Source organism: Daphnia magna, linkage group LG3 (assembly GCF_020631705.1).
Source record: "Daphnia magna isolate NIES linkage group LG3, ASM2063170v1.1, whole genome shotgun sequence".
Taxonomy (NCBI): Eukaryota; Metazoa; Arthropoda; class Branchiopoda; order Diplostraca; family Daphniidae; genus Daphnia; species Daphnia magna.
In genome coordinates, this window is record NC_059184.1 from 13,320,253 (window position 1) to 13,346,078 (window position 25,826).

At 38.4% G+C, this 25,826-nt stretch overlaps 3 protein-coding genes and 1 long non-coding RNA gene across 14 annotated transcripts in view; 3 read left to right on the top strand and 1 right to left on the bottom strand.

The window, feature by feature from the left end:
* Nucleotides 1-3: 3 nt before the first annotated feature.
* Nucleotides 4-4,739, top strand: LOC116918434. 5 transcript variants are annotated; one of them, XM_045171534.1, is made up of 9 exons: nt 4-141; nt 2,280-2,522; nt 2,595-2,782; nt 2,916-2,950; nt 3,035-3,071; nt 3,145-3,310; nt 3,372-3,466; nt 3,541-3,672; nt 3,745-4,739. In XM_045171534.1, exons 2-8 carry the CDS (start codon nt 2,377-2,379, stop codon nt 3,654-3,656), a joined length of 783 nt encoding a protein of 260 aa, XP_045027469.1. In that variant the 5' UTR covers nt 4-141; nt 2,280-2,376; the 3' UTR covers nt 3,657-3,672; nt 3,745-4,739. The 5 variants fall into 5 exon arrangements, 4 of the variants coding, with proteins under 4 accessions (XP_045027469.1, XP_045027470.1, XP_045027468.1 ...); XM_045171535.1 differs by having other exon boundaries at nt 2,922-2,950; XR_006644554.1 differs by having other exon boundaries at nt 7-141; nt 2,916-3,071; nt 3,745-3,821; nt 4,386-4,739.
* Nucleotides 2,524-5,188, bottom strand: LOC123470771. 2 transcript variants are annotated; one of them, XR_006644556.1, is made up of 5 exons: nt 4,732-5,188; nt 3,376-3,484; nt 3,151-3,305; nt 2,897-3,060; nt 2,524-2,798 (listed from the first exon to the last, which is right to left on the bottom strand). It is a non-coding gene; the product is annotated as an uncharacterized LOC123470771 (long non-coding RNA). The 2 variants fall into 2 exon arrangements; XR_006644555.1 differs by having other exon boundaries at nt 3,376-3,497.
* Nucleotides 5,189-6,067: 879 nt separating this feature from the next.
* On the top strand, nt 6,068-9,143 carry LOC116933327 (hydroxymethylglutaryl-CoA synthase 1). Of its 2 annotated transcripts, none has more exons than XM_045171531.1 (8): nt 6,068-6,086; nt 7,045-7,152; nt 7,231-7,474; nt 7,530-7,856; nt 7,932-8,238; nt 8,311-8,481; nt 8,567-8,790; nt 8,853-9,143. In XM_045171531.1, the coding sequence occupies exons 3-8, from the start codon at nt 7,249-7,251 to the stop codon at nt 8,954-8,956; spliced, it is 1,359 nt and encodes a 452-aa protein (XP_045027466.1). In that variant the 5' UTR covers nt 6,068-6,086; nt 7,045-7,152; nt 7,231-7,248; the 3' UTR covers nt 8,957-9,143. The 2 variants fall into 2 exon arrangements, with proteins under 2 accessions (XP_045027466.1, XP_045027465.1); XM_045171530.1 differs by lacking the exon at nt 6,068-6,086 and adding an exon at nt 6,825-6,972.
* A 4,994-nt stretch (nt 9,144-14,137) lies between these two features.
* The window catches only part of LOC116918531 (nuclear factor 1 A-type), a 28,136-nt gene continuing 16,447 nt past the window's right edge, over nt 14,138-25,826 (top strand). For 2 of the 5 annotated variants that reach the window (XM_045171537.1, XM_045171538.1), the window contains exons 1-4: nt 14,140-15,047; nt 20,937-21,092; nt 24,921-25,112; nt 25,302-25,485. In XM_045171537.1, coding sequence (XP_045027472.1) covers nt 15,039-15,047; nt 20,937-21,092; nt 24,921-25,112; nt 25,302-25,485 — 541 coding nt within the window. In that variant the 5' untranslated portion in view covers nt 14,140-15,038. Of the gene's footprint in view, nt 15,048-18,701; nt 18,830-20,936; nt 21,093-24,920; nt 25,113-25,301; nt 25,486-25,826 lie in introns of those variants that run through there. The other 3 variants (XM_045171539.1, XM_045171541.1, XM_045171540.1) reach the window with 3 other exon arrangements.

The window sequence follows — 25,826 nt, forward strand, 5'->3', positions numbered from 1 at the left end:
TGTTGAACAACTATTGTGTCGGCGCTTATCGAGATTTCCATTCATTGAAGCAGTTGGATTGAGTCCGGCATACTTGGAGGAGCATAAACGTGTGCTGCACATACCACTTCATCATCTTCCAGTCGCTGCACTAGCTTTTGTGTAAGTTTTATCAACAAAATATTGTAGCATTTAGAGAACCACCTCGTCCTCCAACAGAATTTCCCTCTTTGTCGACGCGACGACGTCTCAGCCCTTTTGTTCTCCCCCTCTCATTAGTAGATTTTGGTCAGTCTTCTTTCCGACATCAGGCCAGCAGGATTCAGTAGTTTTTGGTGACATGTGTTTGTGTGTGCTGGGCTAGTTGTCTACTTTGCTGGGGCGACGGTTAGCTAGATAGAAGCTGGACGCAAGCTTCGTACGGCAGGCTCCCATAGTAGTGTAAGCTTTTTCAGCTAGCATCAGACTTGGGTTATTCAAGCTAAGTCAGCCAGCACGGCGCGAGCTTGTATCTATCAACTTGAAAAATGAAATCCCTGGAACTGGATTCGAACCCGAGTCTTCCGCGTCGCAGTCGCGGCTCCTTCCAATCACCCATTTGGCAGATCCAAAATGTAAGAATTTTAAGCTACTATTCAGCAGTAGTCTATCCTATACAAAACTTATCTCATCTTCACAATAAAACATTCCGCATAAATATCTTACTTTTTACTTTTTATTGTTATATAACTTACAAGCTATAATTAATGGGAATATCAAAGAGCTATCTTCTTTTATTTTTAAAAATTGCAAAAACTTGTTTTATTTAAATAAATTATTTTTTTTCTTATTACGGATCGTTAAGACAAGTAATATTTTAACAGATGATTGATTTCCTAAAAAACTAGCTTATGAAATATAACCTAACTTTTCACAATAAATAATTCAAACTGAAATCCGCCGATTATTTAATAATATTATTATACTATAACTAACAGCCCACAATATCCAAGCTAACCCTTTTTCTGGCGCCAAGCTTGACACCTAGCTGTGAGCTATATTATAGCGCTGGGGAAGCTTGAATAAAGTAAGAGTTTTGTTAGCTAACCAAACTCAAGTTACCCTGTAAACGATAAGCTTGACAACTGCAAGCAAGCGCGGGTGCAGCTTGAAAAGGCAAGAGCTTTGTTAGGTTTCTTAACTCAAGCATAACGTTACATACGGCAAGCTTGATATCGGTAGGCTAGCGCGGGGGAAGCTTTGGTGAAGCTAACAGTTTGGGTACGCCAAAACCCCAAGCTTGACGTTTCGTACGGGGGCGCTACAATGCCAACAAGCATGGCCAGGTCCGGGCGGTCGTGGTAATACGGCCATTCGTGGTGCGCTGCGGTAATGCAGGCACGGGTCGGTAACGCGGTAATGCGTGAACCCGGATGGGTATTTGTGTGTGTATTTTATGGTCAGGAAAATAGACCGAGTCAGTGTATGTCCCAGAATTTCTTAACAATATTTTTAATGTCTGAGAAAGACTGTTAATGCGTACAAATTTTCGTCTGGAATTTATATCTATTTGTAAATAACTTATCACACTGTTGTCAGAGTGGGATTGCTGTCACTCGAAATAGCACGGTGATTCGAATTCGATACGACTTCCACGATACGACTTCCGGTCGGACTTTTTATGTTGTCGCTGGTCTTGATAGATAAGTCAGAACTTATCGATTCATATGATACAAAAGCAGTGCGTCTTTTGATTTGAAGTAATTGATAAGTAGGATCATACTATAAAATTAATGGAACATGTAAGATAAATTTAGTATTTGCAATGGATGCAAGTCGACGTAAGCATGTAGAAATGGCTCGGTTTAATTAGCTTAAGCAATTTGTAGGGTTGAAAGCCATTTATAACAGGTGGTGGGTTGTCATCAATAGCCGGTACGCGACGAATTATTGGAAACTGCATAATAATGAAGATATTCCGAAACTGATGTTGCGTGCGAGATCACTGTGTTTCAGTCTTTCTGCGGTTTCACCACTGGCCATTTATTCCCACCAAATGCCAATTTCCGCTAATTTATGAATTGCCACGGTAGGGTTAATCACCAAAATTTCATTCAACTAGAAAACAAATATGCTAATTCCACTGAGTCTCAGGAAATTCGTACGTCAACGTAACAACAGGGCATTAACTCTTTTCTATACTTCCAGAACGAACAAAGTTCCGGTGTCGTTCAGAGGAAATCTTATCTTCTCGTTAACACCGCTCCTAGTTGAACGTTTCTGCCGACACGTGTCGAATTGCGTAATATTTTCTCGTTTAGTGAAGGTTTCTTCGGGAACAAGAACGCCAGCGGCGCCAATGTGGGCGGTCCCACGGTTCCACGGCCCCACCTCCGCAGGTCGCATGATCCAGCAGTGATGAACAACTGTCTGTGGCTTTTACCGAGATGTCTGGCGCTTATTGAAGCAGTACTTGGCATTGGTACAGCATACTTGGAGGAGCATAGGTCAGTGTGCTGCACGCAACACTTACATCATCTTCGAGTCGCTGTACTAGCATTTGTGTAAGTTTTATCAACAAATATTTTTATTGACTGAGAAAGGAACTGTTACTTTGTAAAACTTTTTAAAATTAGCACAAAGAAGATCGAGGTACACAGTTTTTCTGACGCCATGACCAAGGAAGACCTGAGGGCACCGACTGTCAAAATGTCTAGCTACTGGAACCGGCAAATCTGTTTGGCGTGCTTTACGTTGGTTTTAATGGCGGCGGGGTTTGCGGCTGTCTACTGTGGAGTAAAATTTGGGTTGACCGGTGAAAACGGTAAGCATTTGTTTTCCTATATCTCAATTAAATTTTTCCGTGAGTGCATGACGGTGGAAAAAAATGTCTTTGTAAAGGAAAAACGGATGACATTTATTTATTTTTTCTTCTTACCCTATTTATTGTAAACAAGGATTAGATGGGGTGAATGTCACGTCTGTTGAGGATGGTGTTTCGGTTACCCCACGTCCCGCAGAAATCAATCCGTCAACGCCCTTCACAACAAATTTCACGCAACTTGAAAACAATTCAACAACACATTCCAATGAAAACGTGCCCTACGTCACAGGTAATGCAAGAATGCGCTAGTTACGATTATTTATATTCATGTTATTCACGTTTAACCTAAAAACGGTATACAGACATACCTGCGTCATCGTCCACTCAATGTATTCCACGTAACGAAACCTTCTGCAGCAATCACATCAATTACACCCATACGTTTTATCCAAATTTTGCGGGAGACAAGTCCGAACATGATTTCCTTGGTAGCTGGGCATTCCTCCAGACCATCATCGATTCCCTTTGGTATGATAAAGATTTTATTGATTTAGACAATTTTAAAAAATCTTTTTTTCTTTTTACATAGTCACCCAAGGATTGAAGAATTTATCTGCCTAGCAGCACAACCTGAATGTCGTCTAGATGGCAAAAGCATAGGTCCCTGTCGTAAACTTTGCCACGGTGCGTAAAAGTTTTCGGCTATTTCATCACACTTAAAAAATAATAAATTATTATTGGGCACGTTTTATCAACAGAAATTGCAAACGCCTGCGATCCTTATTTTTGGTCTGTATTGGAAAAAGAGAAAATCCTGTTCAACTGCGACGAGCAATACGTTGACTCGACCGATCAGAATTTGTGCCTTAGTTAAGTGCCCATCACGTCAGGTAAGATGCTGGAAATTTTCATTTTTTGTCAGTTATGTAAATTCCTGTTTTTTTTTTCTTTTTACTCGCCAGGCTACGTCAGTGTCGAAATCTAGTAATTTAAATTAATTCTTGACCATTACCGGAAAGAAGAAATCATCATTTTGAATATAGTATAGTCATTTTAGCTTTTGTAAAAAACTCCCCTGGGGAGTTTTTTTTGTAATGGTTATAACTTTTTTACTGTGTTATATTCATAAGATATAATTAATACAAAATAAACTAGGTTATATTGGCTACAAAACTAGACTATTTGGGGATTTTTAGGTTATTAAGTTTTTATGTAGCATCAATTTTAACAAGACGCGTAGCGCCATAAGCACCGTGTTAAACACGGCGAAAAAATTTCGACGCGGAAACCAATTTCAGTAACTTTAAAATTAAAAAAAAAATAGTAAATCTACACAAAAAACATTTAAATTAGAAACACACGTTTATTAACACATACAGTTTGATTACATGTAATAAAAACAAAAAAAAATTTTAAATTACACCCCCATTTCTTATTTTCTAATTTTTAATTGAAAATTTATATGTGATCCCTACGTACGATTTTTGAATTTTTTTACACACTTACTTAAAAAGTATGTCGAAATAGTGCTCATTAATAAAACTTCTCATTACTAATTTTTTGAGGTACACCCCCCTTTTTTGGCTAGAATGACTATACTAATAAGGCATGAAGAAAAGACAACAATCTGGTTTACAAGTAGCACAAGTTGGAGGGCATAAAGTACTTGATAACATTCCTGCCATGATTGACTTTCAATCCATGGCAGAAGTTCCTGGGAACACATCACATAATTTTCACCACACTAACTGATTTTTCCATTCATTTAACTATTATTACATTTCTGAATTCCTATCTCTACTTAAGTGACCTTCTACTTTTCTTCCGTTGTGCCTTTTTGTGTCCCCCATCCCAAGTCTTATGAGACCTCGTTTCCGTTACGATTTTCATAGCTGTAGAAATGGCGCCAAGAATGTTCATCTTTTTTGAAAAATAAACAAGAACATTACCTTTCCTTGCTAAGGGCTTCTTCTTTTTCGTGTTGAAGAGTGAATGGAGGTTTTCTTGGACCCTTTATGTGTTTCTCTTTTGAGTTTTCTTCGTTAAAACCTTATTTGACGAGGTGATGGCATGGGTGGGTCGAAACTTGCACAACTAGGAACCACAAGACAAGCTCTTCGTTTGCCAACATCTAACCACAGACTAGGAGTAGATCGTTAATTCTACTCCTAGTCTGTGGTTAAATGTTGGCAAACGAACTATACTTTTAACCCTTTCCTACAGCATTGTCCTTGCGCCATAAAGCTCAATCTTCGATCCTCATAAGACCAGGCTGTGTGAACTTACCACAAAATCAGGTAACAAAATATAGAATATACATATACTTGCAACTGAATGCGTGAGGCAAGTTGCACTAGTATAGCGAATTGAGCTGCCTATTTCTTGCTGCAAATTGTTGCCAGGGACCTGAACCCTACCAGGAGTTGTCGTCATGTTTTGCCTGACAGCGTTCAGGCCCCTGAACGAGATGGAGTTGCACAAGACTAGGGTTTTATAGATTGGCCATGTTGCCGGTTCGGCTTTGAATTTCCCTATTGCCGGCGGCTATTTTTCGCGGTTTTTTATCCTTGATACAGGATCACTCCTTTGTTGATAGATAGATGGCAGCAAACGCAAGAGATTTAAGGAGGAAGACACGAGGAAAAGCTATCTGGAACCATCAGTGAAAATTTGCCTCAGGCTAACAGCCCCTATAGGCTAAAAAAGGACACTGGGAACCATCGTTTTCTGACTCCGAGATCTGTTTATGGAACTGACCGTTGATCGAATTGAATTACAACTTAGACAATGCCATCGCGGCTTAAAATAATTATCGTATTTTAGCAGTCTTTTGCGTAAGATGATCGCAGTTATTTTGCCATGTGCAAATTCCAGATCTTAATGTTATCCTATATCTTGTTAGGCATACAGCATCATCCACATTTCACACGGGTGCTTACTCAACATAGTATTGTATTACTTCATGACTCCAGGACAAAGAACATTTCCGTCCCTTGGATTTATGGGGTTGAAATAAGGTAAAACAAAAATATCTTTTACAACAATGCCTAGGCTTCAAACTTCAATTCTGCTTTCTCCAAAAAGATTTTTCTATATGAGTTGAACCCAAAAGGTCAACTTGGTAATGGCTTTAACAATCTTTGGGTGAAATCGCGTTGTCGGAGGGAGTCCAATCTGATCGGCTCTAAACGTATAAAGCGACTTTCCCTGAGCCAAAACAGAATGTGTCTCTCTGAAAACGTTATTTCGTGAATCAGTCGTTCCTACAAAAAAAATCGTCAAGCATTCTGGAGGAAAAATCTAGGTAATTTTAGTAACGGTATTTATCAGCTAATATTTCATGCATTTAAAATCAATGTATCAAAGTTCTCCGCACACAGAACAGTCTTGGTGAGACTTGTTTAAATTTAAGCCAAAGATGTCTTGAGGTCACTGGTGATGAAAGACAGAAGATCCATTTCTTGTTTTAAAAGTTGTTTTCGAATAAGGTCTTCTAGACGTATGGAATAGAATCGAAATATAGAGTGGTAATTGCGTGAATAAGAAGTGGTTGTACCGAAACAACCTAGAAAAATGAGGCGGAGAATAGGTAAAGGCATAGCTTAAAAAAAACTTATTAACTTTATTCTAATTCACTAAAACTATGGCAGTGATCTGGAGGGTAAGCTTTAGGAGAGCACCCTAATTATTGAGATTATCAACAGCATCTGTTCAGTGCGCTCATTCGACATATTTTCTACGTTTCAAGACAACTGAAACTTGTTTTTAAACTTATTTCCCCTCCTCCCTAAAAAGTAAGTTAATCTCGATTTGTAAGAGCCGAGGGCATTTCGTCATCCAAAACGAAATTTCTTGTCTTCTTTTTCCGCCGAAAATCAAGCACAAAAAAATTTACTATGTTTTAGAAACTAATTTAAGGGGCTTCGTTAGGAACGATGTAAACGTTATGTGAAACTTTCTTTTTTTTTAGGAGGGGGGGATTTTCTCCAAATTCCATTGTCTTAATGGAATAGAAATCCTTTAAAGTGGAATTTGGAAAACTGAAAATCAGGAAATGATGTTGAAAAGTTCATAGGTTTTTTATAAAACATCTTGACAACTCTGGCAGTCAGTCCTAAGCTCCGAGCGTAGTCGGCTGAAAACAACCAACCGAGGACATGATCTAACGATACGAACTCGTTTTCAAGCCTGTATTAATTTACGCTTTTCAATATTGGTATTTTATATTTTCAAACGGGTTTGAACTGTGTCATTTTATACAGGAAGCAGGTCTCGTTTTCTCCGGGCGCTCGTTCATTCTCTCGAATGCGGGAAGATTGAACACCACGGTTAAATTTGAGCCTCTTCTATTGCTCACTCTCTGTTAGCCGGTTGGTTTTTTTTTTATTCTTGTCCCTTACTACTTTAATGTTGTTACATGTGAAATTGTATTAATTGTGTTATTTTAGATTGCCCATTGATCAAAAATGAACTCCAATTCAAATTGTGGAGATGTGGGAATTCTGGCAATTGAAATATATTTTCCCAACCAATACGTTGAACAGAGTGAGTTAGAAGAGCATGATGGTGTCTCGAAAGGGAAATACACTATCGGACTTGGCCAGCAGAAGATGGGGTTCTGCAATGATAGAGAAGATATCCATTCCCTCTGTTTAACAGTTGTCCAAAGGTTATTGGAGAAGAACAAAATTGGTAATATAACTTTACATACTGCCAATGAATTATTTCATGCCCATTTTCTCTACAGGTTATGGAGAAATAGGAAGATTGGAAGTTGGCACTGAAACTATAATTGACAAGTCCAAGAGTGTTAAAACGGTGCTTATGCAATTGTTTAAGCCCAGTGGTAACACAGATATTGAGGGTGTAGATACTACCAATGCCTGCTATGGAGGAACAGCTGCATTGTTTAATGCCGTAAACTGGATCCAGTCTCAGTTTTGGGATGGCCGCTATGCTCTTGTTGTTGCTGGAGATGTAGCAGTCTATCCCCCAGGTCCAGCCAGGCCAACGGGAGGAGCAGGTGCAATTGCAATGCTAATTGGACCAAATGCCCCTATAACTTTTAATAGAGGTAGGCTTTTTGATAGTGTCTAATTTAAATTAAATATTATTTGATATTTAAAAACTATTTGGTTTTTTCCTCAAGTACGAGCGACTCACATGGAACATGTGTATGATTTCTATAAGCCTGATTTGTCATCCGAATTCCCTACTGTCGATGGAAAAATCTCAATCGAATGCTATTTAAGTGCCCTGGACTGCTGTTATGAGAGATACTGCAAAAAAGAAAACCGTCCAGACGTCAGCTTTGACGACTTTGATTACTTTTGCTTCCATTCACCCTACTGCAAGTTGGTGCAAAAGAGCTTTGCTCGTCTCTGCGTCAACGATTACTTTCTCTACAGTGATAAAGAACAATCGGATAGCAAGTATCCAGATCTAGTGCCTTTCAAGTAATAATTGGGGAAAAAAACGTGCATGATGTACAATTGAAGTGTTGACAACTTTTTTCAAATCTATTTCAGGAATTTAAATCTGAAGGAAACTTATTTTAATCGAGAATTAGAACAAGCTGCAGTCAAGTGTAGTAAAACCTCTTTTGAAGCCAAAACTCTTCCTTCTTTGATGATTGCTAGCATGGTGGGAAACATGTACACTCCTTCCTTATATGGAGGATTGGTGTCCCTTCTGGTCAAGTAAGTAAAACTATATTATTTTTTATTTAAGCCCAGCAGATGTGTGCTCACTTTCTTTTATTCCTATTTTGATTAATTTCCCCAGTAAAAATGCTGAATCTTTGCTGGGCAAGCGGATCGGTATGTTTTCGTATGGATCCGGCCTTGCATCGTCCATGTTTTCATTACAAGTGAGTAAAGATGCTGGCCGAGTTGAATCGTTGCTGGCTTCTCTGGGAGACATTCCCAGCCGCCTGGAAGCTCGCACAGCTTTGCCGCCCGCCGAATTTACTACCATTTTGAAAGCCAAAGAAGATTCTTACAATAAAGGTGTGTACACACCTCCTTCGGTTAGAATAGTCACGATAACCAAATTTTTTTTATTCGCGTAGCTCCATATCAGCCAACCGCCTCGTTGGATACGTTGACATCAGGAACGTATTACCTGATAGAAGTGGATCCGCAATATCGGCGTACCTATGGTCGTCGTCCCTAGATGTCTCTCTAAGTCGCTCAGCCGGATGGAAAATGAATGAAAAGCCATTAGGAAAGACCCATTTTTTAAACGTTCATTCGTTTATAAAGTTAAGTAGTTACACATATGGGGGGAAAAGAGTTCTCTATCTCATCAAAACAAATCAGTTTACACACCTTGTAATACATTTTGACCATTTAGTTACAAATATGTCGCCCCGTTTTTTATGTCTTTTTTGTTTTGTTTTTTCTTAGAGCCATTTTTCTCGTCGAATTGCAGAGGGAATTCCTTTTAACGCGCTGGCTCCTTTTTCGCGAGGTAGAAATTCAGGAAGGAAAATACGTCCCACTTTTAGCTATGGGATCATTTGAAGGTCTTCAGTTGATCCATTTTATTTTATTTTTTATTTTGTTTTTTATAAATCCAGAAAAAGGGGGGGGGGGTTTCACACCTCTTCCGGGTGCCGACCGTGCCGACCTCTTTCTGAGAGAAAAAGATAAAAAGAATGGTACTTGGGCGGGCAATGAAGTCTTTGAGCAATATGGGCTCCCCAACGAGTCCCGAATTGGATTGCGTGTGTTTTGAAAGAGATTCATTGGGAAATGGCCGATTTTCTTCTATCCTCTTTCCCCCCCTCCGCCTTTCTATTAGGACGATGGGCGTTGACGTCCCTGACGACTTTGCGGGATAAAAAAAAAGGGGGGGGGGACCGCAACAGTCAGCAAATGGGCCTGGCTCTTTTTAACGGACGACGATGGAACCTCGGATCAAATTAGCAGGGATACACCCCAACGGACTTATTTGGAAGAGCAGAGGACTCTTCTTTTTTGCCTTCTTCTTCTCTATCTCTCTCTACGGGAGGGGGTTATTACAGCACATTGGGGTTTTTCGGCTGCTCATGTATATAACCACTCCTTTCCCTTTTCTTCGTTGAATCTGATGGTTGCATCGGTTCACACACACAAAAGAAGAGGGGAAAGAATGGTGTGTCGTGGAAAACTATTTGCCATCGTGATGGACTTGATTGGCAGGGCCGCTCACCGCGCAAACTGGGCAACATTTTCTTTCTTTTTTTTTCCTTCACCGGCGGACCCATCTTTTTTAGCCGCAATCATTAAGAGGCACCCACCACTAAGGGGTGGTAGCTAGTGGTCGTTAAAGGCAGCCTATAAGGAGCCCCACATCGTTGATCAACCTCTCTCTCCATAGAATCCTATTGCTCTTCACTCTCACGGAACTTTTTCAAGTTTTTTACCACTTTTCACTGTTAAAAGCAAAGTTTTATAGAGCGTCTTTTTCTTTTTCCTCAACTGATGGAACAGAGTGCAATATCGATGCTAATCCAGTCCATTGAAAATAGCCAGTCTCTCGAGATCGTCTCGCTGTGTGTGTACGTTCCAGGGTGCAGTTGAACACAATAGGCAAAAGAAGATGAAAATATTCAACGCCCTGAATTTCTTTTGTCGCCCACCCCCCAATTTTTTTTTAGGGGGGGTGAGAGAAGGAAATTAGAATAATAGCAAGTTTCTTTGAATTTCGGCCAGTTGCATTTTTTTTTTTCTTCATCTGTTACAGACACATTTTTTATTTTAGCGTGTGTCCCATTTTTTGATGGATGGTGCGCAGTTCTTAATGATTATCTTGTATTGCCTGTTTCTATTCCACGTGTAGCTACCGCGGGGCCTCATCATTATGATCATTCCCACCTTCTTTTTCTTTCCTGTTTTATTAGTTATTCAGCATCAGAAGCGGAAAAGTAACACGCAAAGTGCGTGTTTAACCATTTCTCCAAATGTTAAAAAGAAAAAAAAAAAAAATCAAAGTCTTTTTTTTTTTTTGATTATTTTTCACGTACTCACTGAACTAGGGCGCCTCTAGCAGTCGTTTGCTGCGGCGAAAAAGAAATCTTATCCGATTCGATTGAACTGACTGAATATCAGTTTTTTTTTTTTTATTTTTAAACATCACGTGATAAAATCCCTCCATTTTATTTTTCGTTCCTTCTAGAATCTTTTGCTCGTCAATCATCTAACCGAAAGGTTTGTGTTGATTCAAACTGAGGGGGAAAAAAAAAAAAACCGCCGGTCGTCTTTGTGGCTCCACCAAAAGCCAAAAAAAAAATGATAAATAATCACAAGGTTTTGTGTTACAAATAACAACCTCTTCGTGAAGAGAAAAATCCCTTTTTTCACGTGCGTTCTCGCTTCAAAGTCACATAGAAAAAAATGGTCCTACTGCGCAGCATCGCGGCCGTGCAAGTCGGAAGTAGCAACAAAAAAAAAAGAAAGAACCCCGCAAGTTTTATGTGCGATGGGGATGCTCCAGCAAAGGCAAGTGAAAAAGAAGAATATCGAACTCGCATCGATAGCAAAAGAGGGGGAGAAAAGGAACGATAAAAAAAAAGGGTACATATATATACGCCGGCGTTCACGCGTCATTGACTCTGGTCGGATATGAAGCGTGTACACACATGTATAGGCAGAGAGATACGTGGAAGATAGATAGTCTATTTGTTATGTGTGTCTTCTTCTCGTTTTTATCCTTTGCGACATTGGGCGTCTAAAAGAAAAATTCTTTTTTGAAAAAAATAAGACAGGAATTCTACACCTTTTTGAACGAATCAATTTGTGACGACTAATTTTTTCTGTCTTTCGGGCAAGTATAGACAATGTCTGCCGTATCAAGAGGGGAACACCCCGCTAGATAAATAGATATATATACACAAAGACAATAGGAAATGATGATATCCGTTGTGAGTGTATAGGCCATCGCTGACTGGATCGGGCCTATATTATAGTTCCCTAGAAAATAAAGAATATAGGATGTTAACATCTATAGTATTAGATGACATCTGAGATTGTCAATTGTGTAACAAGACAAACGCCAAAGAAGATGGCCGGACAAGGAAGGAAGTCTCTTCGGTCACGTCTATAAAAGTAGTATATACTATAGTATATGTATATATAGTTGCAAAAGAGGATCCATATAACTATACGTATACATGAACTTGTGCTGCTGGCCTGGGATATGTTTATTACAGCTATATACGTAGAATATAGTGAAAATCCAGGGGAAAAAGATTCTTATTTCTTAGGGTTCTTTTTTTTTTTTTTTTTTCTAGATATTTTTTTGTTTGTTTCTTTTACGAGCCATTTCATCCGAGTCAATCGTTTCCTGCTTCCAGTTCTATATATTTCCTGTTCCTGGCCCATTGAATTCGTGTTCGACTTGGGGGAAATTTTTCGACCCCGCCGAGTGCACAAAAGATGCTGCGAAAATCTATCGGAAACACGGCGAATGTTTTAGGATATCGAATGTAAAACATAATTAGAATAAATAGTTAGATCTATCTACACACAATATCTGTGCTGGCCAGTCTTGAAATGTCACTAGAAACATCTTTCGAATTACATTTCCAGTTTCTCAGTTCAAAGCAACAAAAATCAAACCACATTTTGATTTCCAGTTTCACGCCCAGCAGCTTGTATACCTGTCCAGGTACCACTAATCACCCGCTGCACCACAAAAGGCCGGGACAATACGGATAACATTATGTGGGGAAACTCGGTGCAACAACAAACACGTCACCTGCCCAGGTGAGAATGTAGTTTGTGCTACATTTTGACAGCCGAGTGTGCCGTCCATCACGCCACATCAATTCGCTCGAATAAAAATGGCTATGGACAAGGGCGAAGTGATGTCAACGTCACAATATCGAACTTGACGTTTGTTACCAGAAAAGAAAATATGGGAACATAAAAAAATAAAAAAAATAAACAAGAAAATTTGCATAATCAGATATCCGATTGCTGGGAATATACGAACTAAACACAGCGATCTGTGTGCACAGCACTGGGTGCCCAAACATTCCCCAATCTTTTGCGGCCAATGCTTTTTTGTTTGAGGTTGCACCAAACAGGGAGAAATAACTATCCAAGATGGCAACCTCGAACCACTCTATACAGAAAAACGTGTTGTGTTTTTTTTTTTAAAGGAAAACTGCTAGAAATGTCTTGTTATTATTATTAATTTTTTTTTTTAGTGGGACACGCCCGAGTTGGAATATATAAAATATCGAAGGGAAACTCGCCGAATGAGATTTTATTTACAAATTTTATTTTTATTTTTATTTTTTTTTTCAAAATGGGAAAAAATGCCATCGGCAAAATTTTAAAAATTTCAAAAATAAAAAATAAATAAATAAACTTTAAGAAATTAAATAATGCGTTGACTGTATTTTCTTCATTTCATCATCATCATCATCCGGTCCTTTTCATATTTCCCAACTGGCCCCATCGCTCAGTAAGAAAACAGAGAGAGAGAGAGAAAAGAATTACAATCAACTACGATGATGGATGAGGCACGGCAAAAGGGTCAGTTTCTTCAGTCTGCTGTTGATGAACGATTAGCCAATCATTAAACGCTTGAATTACACAGACACGAAAGCCCTTTTTTTTTTTCTGAGGAAGTATGATTACGTGATGCTATAGTGTAGTAATATTTGTTGCAATACCATTAGATGAGCAAAAATAATCGAAACCTTGGAAAACAAATAAAAAAGAATATATTTTTTTAAATAGTCTAATTTTTCAACTAATTTTATTCATTGCTTTATTTCATTTAGAAAAAAAAAAAAATTAAGACTCGAATTGAATTTGATGACCTAAAGGCTTGACCGCGAAATTCAAATTTCTGTTTAAAACAAAAAACAAAAGAAAACTGGGTGGGTTTAATTTAAAAAAAATCAAAACTACGGGAAAAATAACAAATTAGACATTGAAGAGGAGGAGGACATGCCGTGGAATCACGAAGCTACGAATCAGAAGGGGGGGACAGAGACGGACGAGATGAGGAAGCCAAAGGAAGAAGAAGAAGAATAAAACGCACACACACAAAAATGTCAGGAATAATAATGAAAAAGAAGGAACGGGAGAATGCGGTTTCGTGATCCAATCCGATCCGCACGAAAAAATAAAATAAAATAAAACTCCCGCAAACAAAAATCCAATACCAATAGGGATGGCCACCCATCTCCTCGCCAACCCTTCGGGAGTTGCACATGATGCGCGCGCGCGCGTGCGGGATTGGGAGGAGCTACCAAAAAAAAAATGTACACACACACGATAAAATAAAAAAAAAAAATAAAAAAACTGGTGTGTGTGTGTGTGTGTGTGTCTCATATACACACACTCACTCGTCCTTCCCTCAAGAGAGCGAGCGGTAGCGTGAGCCGAGCTCAGTGTGTTGTTGTTGTGTGTCCGTGACGGCCGCTCGAATCTTTTCGGTCCTCCCTTTTTCCCCCCTTTTTCAACCCCTGGTTATTATTATTTATTTTCATTTTTTTTTTCCATTCTGTTGTCCTCTCTTTTTATTCGGCGTGTGTGCGAGCATCGGGAGCAAAAAAAAACCAAAACAATTCACTGATTTTCAATTTTGGGTTTCCATTTTTTGCACGAAACCCTTTGGTGTTTGCACAGCCAATTTCTGCTTCCCCCTTTTCGTGTGGACTCGTCGCACACATTTTCACACGGCAACAACAACTTTATTGGAGATGTGATGAAAATACGAAGCGAACATTTTTGTTTTGTCTCGTTCAATCACGCCGTGTGTGTGTGTGTGTGTTGTGTCGAAAACTTGTTTAGTGTCTTTTGCGGACCCCGTTCGGAAAGAAAATAGCCAAAACTAGCGAACAATTGTTGGTAGGGCGGGAAAAATTATAATATTATTATTTTTCGTTTTTTCTTTCAGACGGAATTTATTTGTTTGATCAAAGTGGTACGACTGTGTCAACGCGTTTTCGTGCTGTTTTGTGCGTTCGTGCGGAAGAGTCCGGGACTTCCTCATTTCTTCGTTATTTGCCGAGTTCAGCTTTTTTTTCTTTTCCCTCCATCCAGACACACACACACATCCGAAAAACCAAACACGAGACTGTGAAACAAACATTTCAACTAGTCTTTAATTTGTTTTTTTTTTAACGCAAATTCATTAATACAAAACTACTGAAGAAATTGAGGCCGCCAACGAGTGACCCAAGACCGGCGCCAAAATAGCCACCGTCCGCTATGACAACTCGGATATAGCAGCAGCGAGTGCCTACGGTAAAATGACCATGGTAAGTCTGATGTCAATTTTTTTTAAATGTTGAGAAGAATATTCAAATTAGCCAGGGCGATGGGTCCCCCGTGACTCCGATGGCTCTCGAACGGCCTTGAACTATCGTCCCTTCTCGACTATTTGCCTTCAATCCCGCGTGATTTTTTTTTTCTTTTTCTGACTAGTACAGCAAAGATGAAATGTTTTGTTGTTGTTGTGTCTGCTTATGTCGTCGGGTGTGTGTATATAATTTTTTTTTTTTTTTCACCAAGACCAAATCATTTTTTTTTTTCCACGGGGGGATGATAGAAAACAACAAAAAAAAAGTACGGGAGAAAAGAAAAATCTCGTTTCTTTTTTTGCCACTCCTTTTCGTTCAATCATTCCCGTTGGAAATGGTTTTTAGGGACCTGTCAAGTGAGAGCTCCGTCTCATCTCTCTTCTTCTTCTTCCTCCTTCTTATATGATCCTATAAAGACTAGTGCTACATTAAAAGATATCTTACCTTTTGCTGCTAGTGCTATTTTTCTATCTCCGTCTCTCTATACGCCGTGATGATGAACGGAAGGACGCACGGACAGGAAAGAAAAAGAAAAATTGTTAAATAATTCGTCAGGGAAAGAAAAAGAAAGAAGAGAGTGTGGATTGCATGCGAAATGTCGACGGCCTTGATTCGGGGGTTCTATAATATTCCACTTGACGCATCGTCCCTTTTTTTTTTTAAATTATTATTACATACAGGGAAAATGGCATATAAAAAAAAATTCATTTTTCGATTCACATCTTTTTGTTTCATTCCGTACAGCAATTTCATTTTTGGGTGAATTATATTCCAGTGAAAGAGAGAAAAGGTTACCGGCAATAAGTTTTGCTTACGTGCCCGTATCTCTAATATCACCACACACACACACACACACACACATGTATGCAAAATAGCTGCACCAACAGAGAAACGGCCTTGGATCCGCAGAGTTCAAACCGAGTGTCCGCAACACGCCGTTCATTCGCCTTTTTTTTTTAAAACGTGTCTTCTCCCCTCCTCCCCTCCATTCCACCTTGTTACAAAACGTATACTATACAGGTGTAATATGCCGTATTAGCATCGGAAATGAATTAGAAAAAGCTTGCGATTAAAAAATCAAAAGTTATAGAGCGCAGATTTGAATTGATTTTGTCATTTTAAAAAACGAATTTTCGGCGGCCATTTTCAAACAGATAAACAGGGGGTTATGCATACATATACACTGCAGTTTAGAACTACTATATACTCGAATTCTTGATGGTATATAGTATAGTACACGGGGTCCAGGCTATTTCCAGTCTACCGCCCAGCAGCGTTTCGAACCCGACGGAGAAACTTCTTCTTCTTCTTCTTCTTCTTCTTCCTTTTAATACAATTTTTCAAGCGAGTTTTTTTTTATTTTATTTTTACAAGAAAAAAAAAAAAAGGATTGTGCGTGCAGCGCCGCAAAAGACGCAGGTTGAGGTCGTAACTGCCCGGTTTCTTTTCACGTCAGTTTTGCTTGTGAGCGGGAAAAGAGGAGGGTGTGATCTATTTTTACAACAGGCAGCAGATATTTATTCCAGGAATAAATACACACGCACGCACGTCAGGCCCTCTCACTTTAAAGCTCTCCAACTATTTACTCCCCTACGTAATAACATTGTCCCTCTTTTTTCTTTTTTTCATCCTAACGGATAATTTCATTAAGGTGTAATGCGCTATTTGGGAGAGAGAAACTTGGAATTGATATGGATCTTTTGATGTATTCAATCGATGCGCAAAATAAAGAAAGAATTGGAGGGTGGAGTTTCTTGGTCGACAGATGCATATCACATGCTCGTAAATTAACATCTACCGGGCGTCTCTCTCTCTCTGGGAAGGTTCTATTTCAAGTGTTTCTCCTCCTACAAGCGGCCGGCACAAACTCCCGATGGTGTGTCACCCACCGCAAGAGGAAAGGGCAGCACTGTCGTTAACTTTCCAAAATGAAATTCGGGATTTTTGTTGTTGTTTTTTTAAATTTTATTTCAGAAAATAAGAGCGCCAAGTGGATCGTGTATAGTTGAACACAGTGTGTATAAACATCCATAAAAGGACTAGAAAACAATGGATGCTTCCGCACGCGGAACATACTTGAAAATTTCAAGAGAAAAGAGAAATACATTTTCCGACCATGGACATTTCTTTTATTCATCTAATTATTATGGACGGTGTCTCTTCACAGAGGGGGTAACCTTTATAAGCTGTGATGGATGGCGCATCAACTCTGAAATGTCCGTTCGTGAGAGAATTCTACGAAAAGACAATCCATCGGTTACGAACAAAAAAGAATATATCATTTAAAAAAGTATTAAGGACGCCCGCGCTTTTACTCCATAAGGGAAAAGAATCTCTTTTCGCGTGGATCACACAAATCGGCCATGATCCTCCAAAAGAAAAACACCGTGTGTGTGTGTAGGCATTTCTTAGCAAGCACATTTATTATATAGCTCCACACACACGACTACTTAGTAATGTAACGATGGATCATGCGGGTGTCAGCAGGTATATATAAATACGAGAGATGAATCGAACGTTGGGGAATGATGTCATATTATACAGTATACATGTGGCCGTTTGCTTCATTCCTCCCAAATGCAAAATCAAAACAAAAGGAAAACATGGGGCAGTACATCACCATCAAGAATTCCTCACAGTTTCATATTTCTTCTTCATTTCGAAAGAAGAAATTCTTTATTGTCTTGTTTTGTCGAGTTGCACACAGGAATTATTCAGAATCGGCTCGTAGTTAACGAAAATTGTATAGGCGATATGATGGAACGTTAGCAGAAATATATACCGAGGTCAAAAATGGATTTAAAGAATTCTCTTAAATGGGCAGGAAAGAATGGCGTGTAACGGCCAACAATTTTTTTGCTTGATGATCATGGTAATTAACTCTCTTTTTTTTTTCCTTTCTTTATTTGGTGAGCATTGTTTGTAACACAGCACGCTTGCAAACAACACCCACACCACAAAAGTCCCAAAAAAGGCTAAACAGGAAGAAAAAAATGGACGCGGCCTTTCTTTCTTTTTTTTTTTCAAGACGCCATTACCACGTGAGATGTTGGGCTCAGGATATGAAAGTTGTATATTAAGGAGGTTTTATTAGAGTTTTATTATGAGAGTTGATCCTTTCATTCTCTTCCGGATCGTGGACGTAATAATGTATAGCCTATAATATACGATATCGAAACAACAACAAAGATATTGACCAGGGACAAAAAAAAAAGATATTATACGGGAAGGAAGAATCTTTTTTTTTTTTTGTCTTTTCCGGGTGTCTCCTCAGGCCGAATAACTCAATTATATTCATAAAGTCAATTACGATGTATATAACACACACTGTCTTGTTTTCTTTTACCCATCAATGTGATGACGAGGGTCGTCTGGATGACAGGAGGGGTAGAGAAATCAATCGAGTCAAAAGATCACCCATAAACATCATCGAAAAACAGAATAAAACTGATTAATAATAATATTTTAAAACTATCAATAATTTTATGACATCAAATAAAATGCAGTTCATTTTGATGTTTTGATTTTGTCATTTTAATTGATCTTGGTGGTAATGTGTTTAGGGATTTTACCCATTGTTTCGACAATAATTTCCCTCCTTTGGAAAGGGGGTAAATGCTTAAGGGGTCATTTTAATAACCTTTTGCTAATGTCCTGGGCGCCAGTCTTTTCTAAGCCTATGTTTTTGCCTCGAGTACAGTGTCCAACATCATAATTGCGACTCCCTTTTTTCGCGTGAGGTAAACTTTGTTTCCTTTAAAAGATGTAATTTTCATAAGATTCTTTTTTATTGTAAAAAAAAAAGGCTGTAATAGGAAAAGAAATGTGTACGTTAAAAAACGTAACGGAATCGTAGAGCAAAAACGTGACATTCGTAAGTGGTAGAGAGAAAGATGAGACTATCGTCGTGTACATGTCTTTTCATTCGTCTTTCCCATATATATATATCTGGAAAACGAATACTTATTCTCGACAAGACATTCACGCGTTCAGGGTAACAGGAATTCTGTTCACGCCTAGTAACACAAGGTCGTTCAGTGCTTTTTTTCAGTTTATTGTAAGTCAATAATCAAAAGGAAACGGGTTTCAATCGGTTCTCGGTACGTGCCTTGAATCCGTTTTCATTAAAATTTTCTTGCAATGTAGGCTAACAATATGTAGGGAGGCTTACCATTACAAATCAAGTTTAATAGTATCGATATTAAGGACTGATTTTATTACTCTTCTTTCTTTGTCGAAGGACAAAATACCCAAAGTCTTTTAGGCGATGACTGATGCTGTAGACTGCAAAGAGTTGCTGTCATGTAACACTTTTTCTTTTAGGAGAGAGGAAATGTTATCGAAGATATACATTTCCTTCTTTTCTTTATTCCCATCTTTTTTTTTGTGCCTTTAGATTTCTTTACGATGATTCCCCCCTCAACCCCTCATGGCCCTATACTTTTGGGTATATATATAGAGAATATAGGCTCTATGTAGAAAGTGATCATCACTCACGCAAACCTCTTTTCTCTCCGGCCCGGGAGGAGAAGAAAAAAAAAAAATCTCTCCTGCGCTATATAGCTGTCTAGCTTGTCTATCTCTTCCTTCTCTCTCTCTTTATATGTTGCAGTAGTATATAGTAGTAGTTGTCCGGAAAAAGAAGTCGGAGCATCCGAGCGACCCCCAGCAAGCTCTATATATCCGGGACGAAAAGGAAAAAAAAAAGGCATTTCTTTTGTTTAGTTCCTTGATGATTCTATATATCATTTTCTTTTTTTTTTCTTTTCCCTTTAGATTCTTTTACACATGGATGTGCCTTTTTTTTTCTTTGGTTATTTGTTTCCCGCCTTGATCGCAGCACCTCAATCTCCGTCACTAGCTAACAGATATTTTTCGATGTTAGGTTTATGGGTACATGGATTACATAGGACTACAAACACGTAATCATGTCAAGAAGATTGTGTATGAGGAAATAGTAAACGATGATTTTAAAATGATTCAAATCGTTGAGGTAACTGATATCTTTCAAAACTGATTCATAGCAAAGCGAAAGTAGAAATAAAGGAATCCAGTAATTCGATTTTGTTGTTTGAAATATCGACACTTTGAAAGCAACCAGTCTATCAAGGAGCTGAATAACAGACATCAAGATAAGAATCAGAGCTACTTGTTCTATACGTTCCAACACTTTTTCTTTATTACAAAGAAAGTCGAGAAAAAAAAAAAAGCCCACCGGTTTTTTTTTTTTCCTTTTCTTAAATTATTATTGCCAAACTGGTGTCATTTTATCCGACGTGTTTGATTCATTACATTCTCGTCGCTACTAGTTTTTTCTTCCCCTGTAAGAAAAAACAAAACAGGAGGTCTAGGAAAGGGAGATACTCCACAGAGGGTCGAAAATGTTTTTTGTGGGTCAACTTCCATCACGTCTTTCTGATTTTTAAGAATTGCATCGAGGTTAACTGATTTTGTGCTTACGTGACGGTGTAGGGGAAAGAAGAATTGACGCGAAAGAATGCCTGGGCATGGCCAGCACAACTTTTATTCTTTCACCTCAAGCTATTCGTACATATAAAAGAGTCTCTGTGGCATAAAAATACGAAAGCTCTCGATTGTCAGATTTATGCGGAATAACTTCAAAGCGAAAAGAAAAAAAGAGACCCCCCTTAGCTCTTTCTGATTTTTCTTTTTGTGGCGTATCAGTTTCTTTTTTTTCTTTTTAAATATATTCAAGCTGCAAAAAATTCCATAACCGGAGGGGCAAAATTTCCATGAGACACTACAACATTTTTATTTTCCATGTTTAAAAACAAAATACTTTTGAATGTGTGTTTTAATGTTCTTCAATTATTTGAATTTTTCTAGGATGAATTTCATCCATTCATCGAGGCGCTGCTGCCTCACGTAAAATCGTTCTCGTACACGTGGTTCAACCTGCAGGCGGCCAAACGCAAGTACTTTAAGAAACACGAAAAGCGGATGTCGCTCGAAGAAGAGCGTCGCTGCAAAGAAGAGCTTCAGGTATCAAAACATTTAAATCTTAACCACTTATTTTCAAAATCTTTAGGTTCCAGTCTGTCGTACCTTTTTTTTTTGTTTTTGTTTTATGATTTCGAGTGAGATAAAAGACCCAGTGTGGTAGGAGGACACGTCCTCCGGAAGAGTTGACTTCTGCTTCCGACTGGTATTTTTGACGTATTAGGCCCTTCTTTTTTTTTTTAAAAGAACGCCCTCAATACTTGGGAAGGTTTATGCTGAAGCAGCCAGATAACATATCCATATATATTTATTATAAGATGGACGGCTGTGCTTAGGAAGAACTGGAACAGGAGGCGTAAAAGCGAGCAAGCCTATCTTTAGGCTCAGCTCGAAAATAAAAACCTTTTTTTTTCCTTTCCGTTTATACCAAGGAGAGAGGGCCGTCCTCATCCTGCAGCACAAGGGTCTATCTAGCGAAGAAGAAGAAAAAAAAAAATAAGGAGACACAAATATAATTTCGTGTTCCTGGTATATATAGGGGGGGGGGATGCGGCTGGAACATTAGTGAAGTCTGCCCGGTAAATTCAGAGATTTTGGTAGCATTTAAATGAAAAACGAATAATGTGGTGGGTTTTGGAATTTTGGGTGGTGAAATAACCTAGAGAAACGTAAAAGATGTTGAAACCTGGAGACACATGACCCGTAAAAGGAGAAGGGCGGATACATCGAAATCCGTCCAAGTGAAGAAGAAAGAAAAAAAAAAAGACGTCGCGACGTGTTTGTGTATTATCTGAATAGAATAATCTGCGGATGACGTCAAACATCTTTTAGCCAGTTCGCCGTGTGCTCCACTTAAACCGTTTTCTGTGGCACGATAGAAAAAAAGGAGGGTGGGTTATGTTGTTTTTTTTTTTTAATCAACACGAGAACTTTCTCCGCGCGTATCCGTTTGCATAATTTCTACGCGTAATGCGATCGTATTAGGCCAAACAAAAATTTTTGTTTTGTTCTTCAAATGAAATGCTGTTGGATTGAGATTCAATGAACAATTTTGAATCTGTTTTCTTTGGGGAAAGAAAATTAGATCCGCTGGGCTAGAAAAGCGGAACCCAGGAGCGGCGTTCACTACACCACAGGGGTTGGGGGAAGGGGAGCTAGTTCTATAATTATATATTCAGCAGGGCAGCGAAAGAGAGCTTCCCGTTTGGTAACTCTTCGTCCTCCTCCACCATCCCCTACGTTTTAAATGAATTTTTTATTTTTTTTTATTTTTTCACTCAAAGCGTCCCACGTAAAAATTCAAAATCCCTTTTTTATTTTTCAAAGTTTTCGTACAAGTGTGAAAAAATGATTGATCTTTGATGTAATTGATTAGAAAATAACGAAATGTGTGGGGGAGGGAGAACGTGACGTAACAAATTGTGTACATCTACCTCCCAAGAATGTTGTGGGGTTTTTCACACACATTAAAAGGATTCAGTTAAAATTTTTTTTTTTTCAAATGGTTGAATGCAATTATGCGGATGGCGCATTAAATGGAGGTGCTAAAAAAAAACCGAAATATTTTCAAAAAAAAGGTGAAGGATTGATGTTGTGATGTGCATCGATCTTGTTAGAGAGGAAGGAGAACCACACGAGGGCGACATAATATTTTAGATATTAAATGAAAAGAGAGAGAGAGAGAGAGATAGAAAAAAGAAAAGAAGGGAGTGCTAGTTTTTTTCGGGGCTATTTTGCGATGGATGTGTGTGTGTGTGTGTGTGTGCTGCCTTTTGGATATTATATGACGTCAGTATATATCTCTTCTCTCTCTCTCTTTTTTTTTGCATATGGGAAGAAAAAGACTTCCGGGTTATGCGTTAAAAGAAAGAAAGAAAGAACCTTCTTTTCTCCACCCATGAATTTTGGGTTTTTATTTTTTTTATTTATACACTTTTCACCTTATCCTCCTTTCTCTTGGTTAGGTCATCCATCCCCCCCTCGTCCACTTTCTTGGTCCGCCTACAATTTCGAAATGTTTGCCTTGACAAATTTAGCGACTTTATTTAATATCTTTTTATCTATTTGATATTAAAAAAAAAAAAATGTTCTTTTATACAAATACGAAATGTGACGAAACGAATAGAATCGCGGGAAAAAAAAAACAAAAAAAAAACATAAAAGATCGTAATAATAAAATAAAAAGAGAAGGGGAACGACGTGAAACGACTTCATTAGCATATGAGGGCCTTGGGAAGGTCGTCGTTCGGTCGCCGCGTCATCATACACTGCAACACTCACGGGAGGCAGGGAAGGGGGGGGGAGCTCGTGAGCTTGCTCGTGCGCAATATCACACACACACGCACGAATATATAAAATAGAGAAAAGAGATAGAAGGAACAGGCTCCCTCCGGCCCCACGTCCATCCCGTCGAGCTTTCTCTCTCTGGGTCACAAGAAACTTTTTTTTTTTTTTTTTCTCCGTTTTGCAAAATAAAAGTCGCACATAATTTTTTTTTGTTGAACAAAATAAAAAATTTTTGGTGCGTATTTAAAAAAAAAAATTTTTAGAATTATTTCAATAATTTTCTGATAATTTTTGTCCTTTTTTTTTTTAATATATAAATTTTATAATTTTTGTTTTCTTGTTCTACTCGTTTTTCCTTCTGTTTTCGGATTATCGGTCGTTTGCGGTTGTGTTTTTCCAGACCAAATTATTTTTTTTCTTTTGAATTTTTCTGCGTGTCAGGAGAAAATGGAAAAAAGAAAAACAAACGAGTGTGTGTCTGTGTGTCTATTAGCTGTGGCTATCCACGACACACAAAAGTACCTTTTCGCTTAAGGCAAGGACGTTTTTATCTTTTTCAGGGAGACTCGTTTATTCCGTTGGAAACGAGAAAAAAAAAAGAAAACCGATATTATTCAAATATTTTTCGCTCCTTTTTTGAAAACTAAATTTTTTTTTTCTTCTCGATTACGTAGAACACCGTTATACCTTCTTTTTATTTTTCGTGTGTTCCGTATCTATCCCGTGCAATCGAGTTGTGTCCCCTCAACACACACACACAAAAAAAGGGGGTTGGGGGAAGGGCTCGTGTCACGCAATGGCCCTGCCCAACGTCTCTGACGACCGAGACGTTTAATCATTAAAAGAGGCTATGCGGACTTAAGGAGCCTGAATCGATACGCACCCTCAAATTGTTGCTAAACTTTAAATTAAAAATTGCGATTATTAAAGATGAATGGATTTAGTTTTTCGATTGCCGATTAAACAATTTCTAACGTACAGAAAAGCATAAAACAAAAACAAAGAAAAGTGGCATCTTGATATTTGACCAAAGCTAATGGCGATGCTATAGGTCAAAAAGAAAGACAGTCTCTCCTCTTTGTGTGTGTGTGTGTCTATTTGGTTTTTATCATTTCTTCTTCATCGGGATACGCGTACAATAAGGAAAGAGAGAGACTCGTCTCGTATGCAAATTTAAAGAAACTTATTTTTTTTTTTTTTTCTTTCGTTGTGTGTTCATCTACGAGCAGAAAATGCAGCTGCCGTATAGTAGTGCCATGTCCTATATGTCTAAGAAGAAGAAGAAAAAAGAAAAACGCCTGGAAACATGTTCCGTGTTGTTTTGTTGCATCACCGGCGCCCGTCGTCGTAAAACCATCAAACAGCTATATAAAATAGAGAGAGAGAAAGAGAGAGAAGGGAAGGGAAACTTTAAAGGCGGCAGAAAGACACACATGCAGCACTTATTGACTTGTTTATAGTTTTTTATTTTTTTCTCCTTTTTTAGAATTAAGGGGGAAAACAAAAAACACAAAATCGAATTAATACAATTTAAATCTAAATATATATATATTTCGGAATCAACTAATGTTTTGTGTTTTGTAGAACGAGAAACCTGAGGTGAAGCAAAAGTGGGCCAGCCGCCTGCTGGGCAAACTGCGCAAAGACATCACGCAGGAATGCCGTGAAGATTTTGTGCTGAGCATCACGGGCAAGAAGCCGGCCATGTGCGTCCTATCCAATCCGGACCAAAAAGGCAAAATGAGACGCATTGATTGCCTCAGACAAGCTGATAAGGTTCGACCTTCTTTTGTTTTTTTTCTTCTTCTTCCACAAATTCGAAAATGAGATGAATCAATCAACAGAATAAAATAGAAAAATTCTTGATCCATGCAATCAGGTCCATAAACGTGTGTGGTAGTGATGATGATCAATTGGGATTTGAATTCAATTTTGAAAAAAAAAAAAAATTGAAACACATTTCAGGTTTGGCGATTAGATTTGGTGATGGTCATCCTGTTCAAAGCCATTCCGCTGGAGAGCACGGACGGCGAACGGCTGGAGAAGTCGCCCGACTGCCTCCATCCGGGCCTCTGTGTCAATCCCTATCACATCAACGTTTCGGTCAGAGAATTGGACCTTTACTTGGCCAACTTTATCAACAGCCATGGTATACTGAATTATTTCATTTTTATTATTTTTTTTATTTTTAATTTTTATTCTGTAAAAAAAAAATTTAAAATCCCGTTGCGCAATTATTTTTTTTTTTTTTATAAACGCGCACGTGTGTCAACTGATTTATGAGGCAACTGAATTTCGTCCTATATTTATATACGCGACGTCATCTTGCTGCGCTTTTTATTTTTCATTTTCGCAATATTACAGCGTTGCCGCTGTCTTCCCCGTGACGGATTCAATTCTTTCTTTTCAACGGCGCAGCGAAAATTTTTAAAAATAATACTTAGATGACAAGCTTGTTGGATATGAGCCAAATTTCAAATTATTATTAAT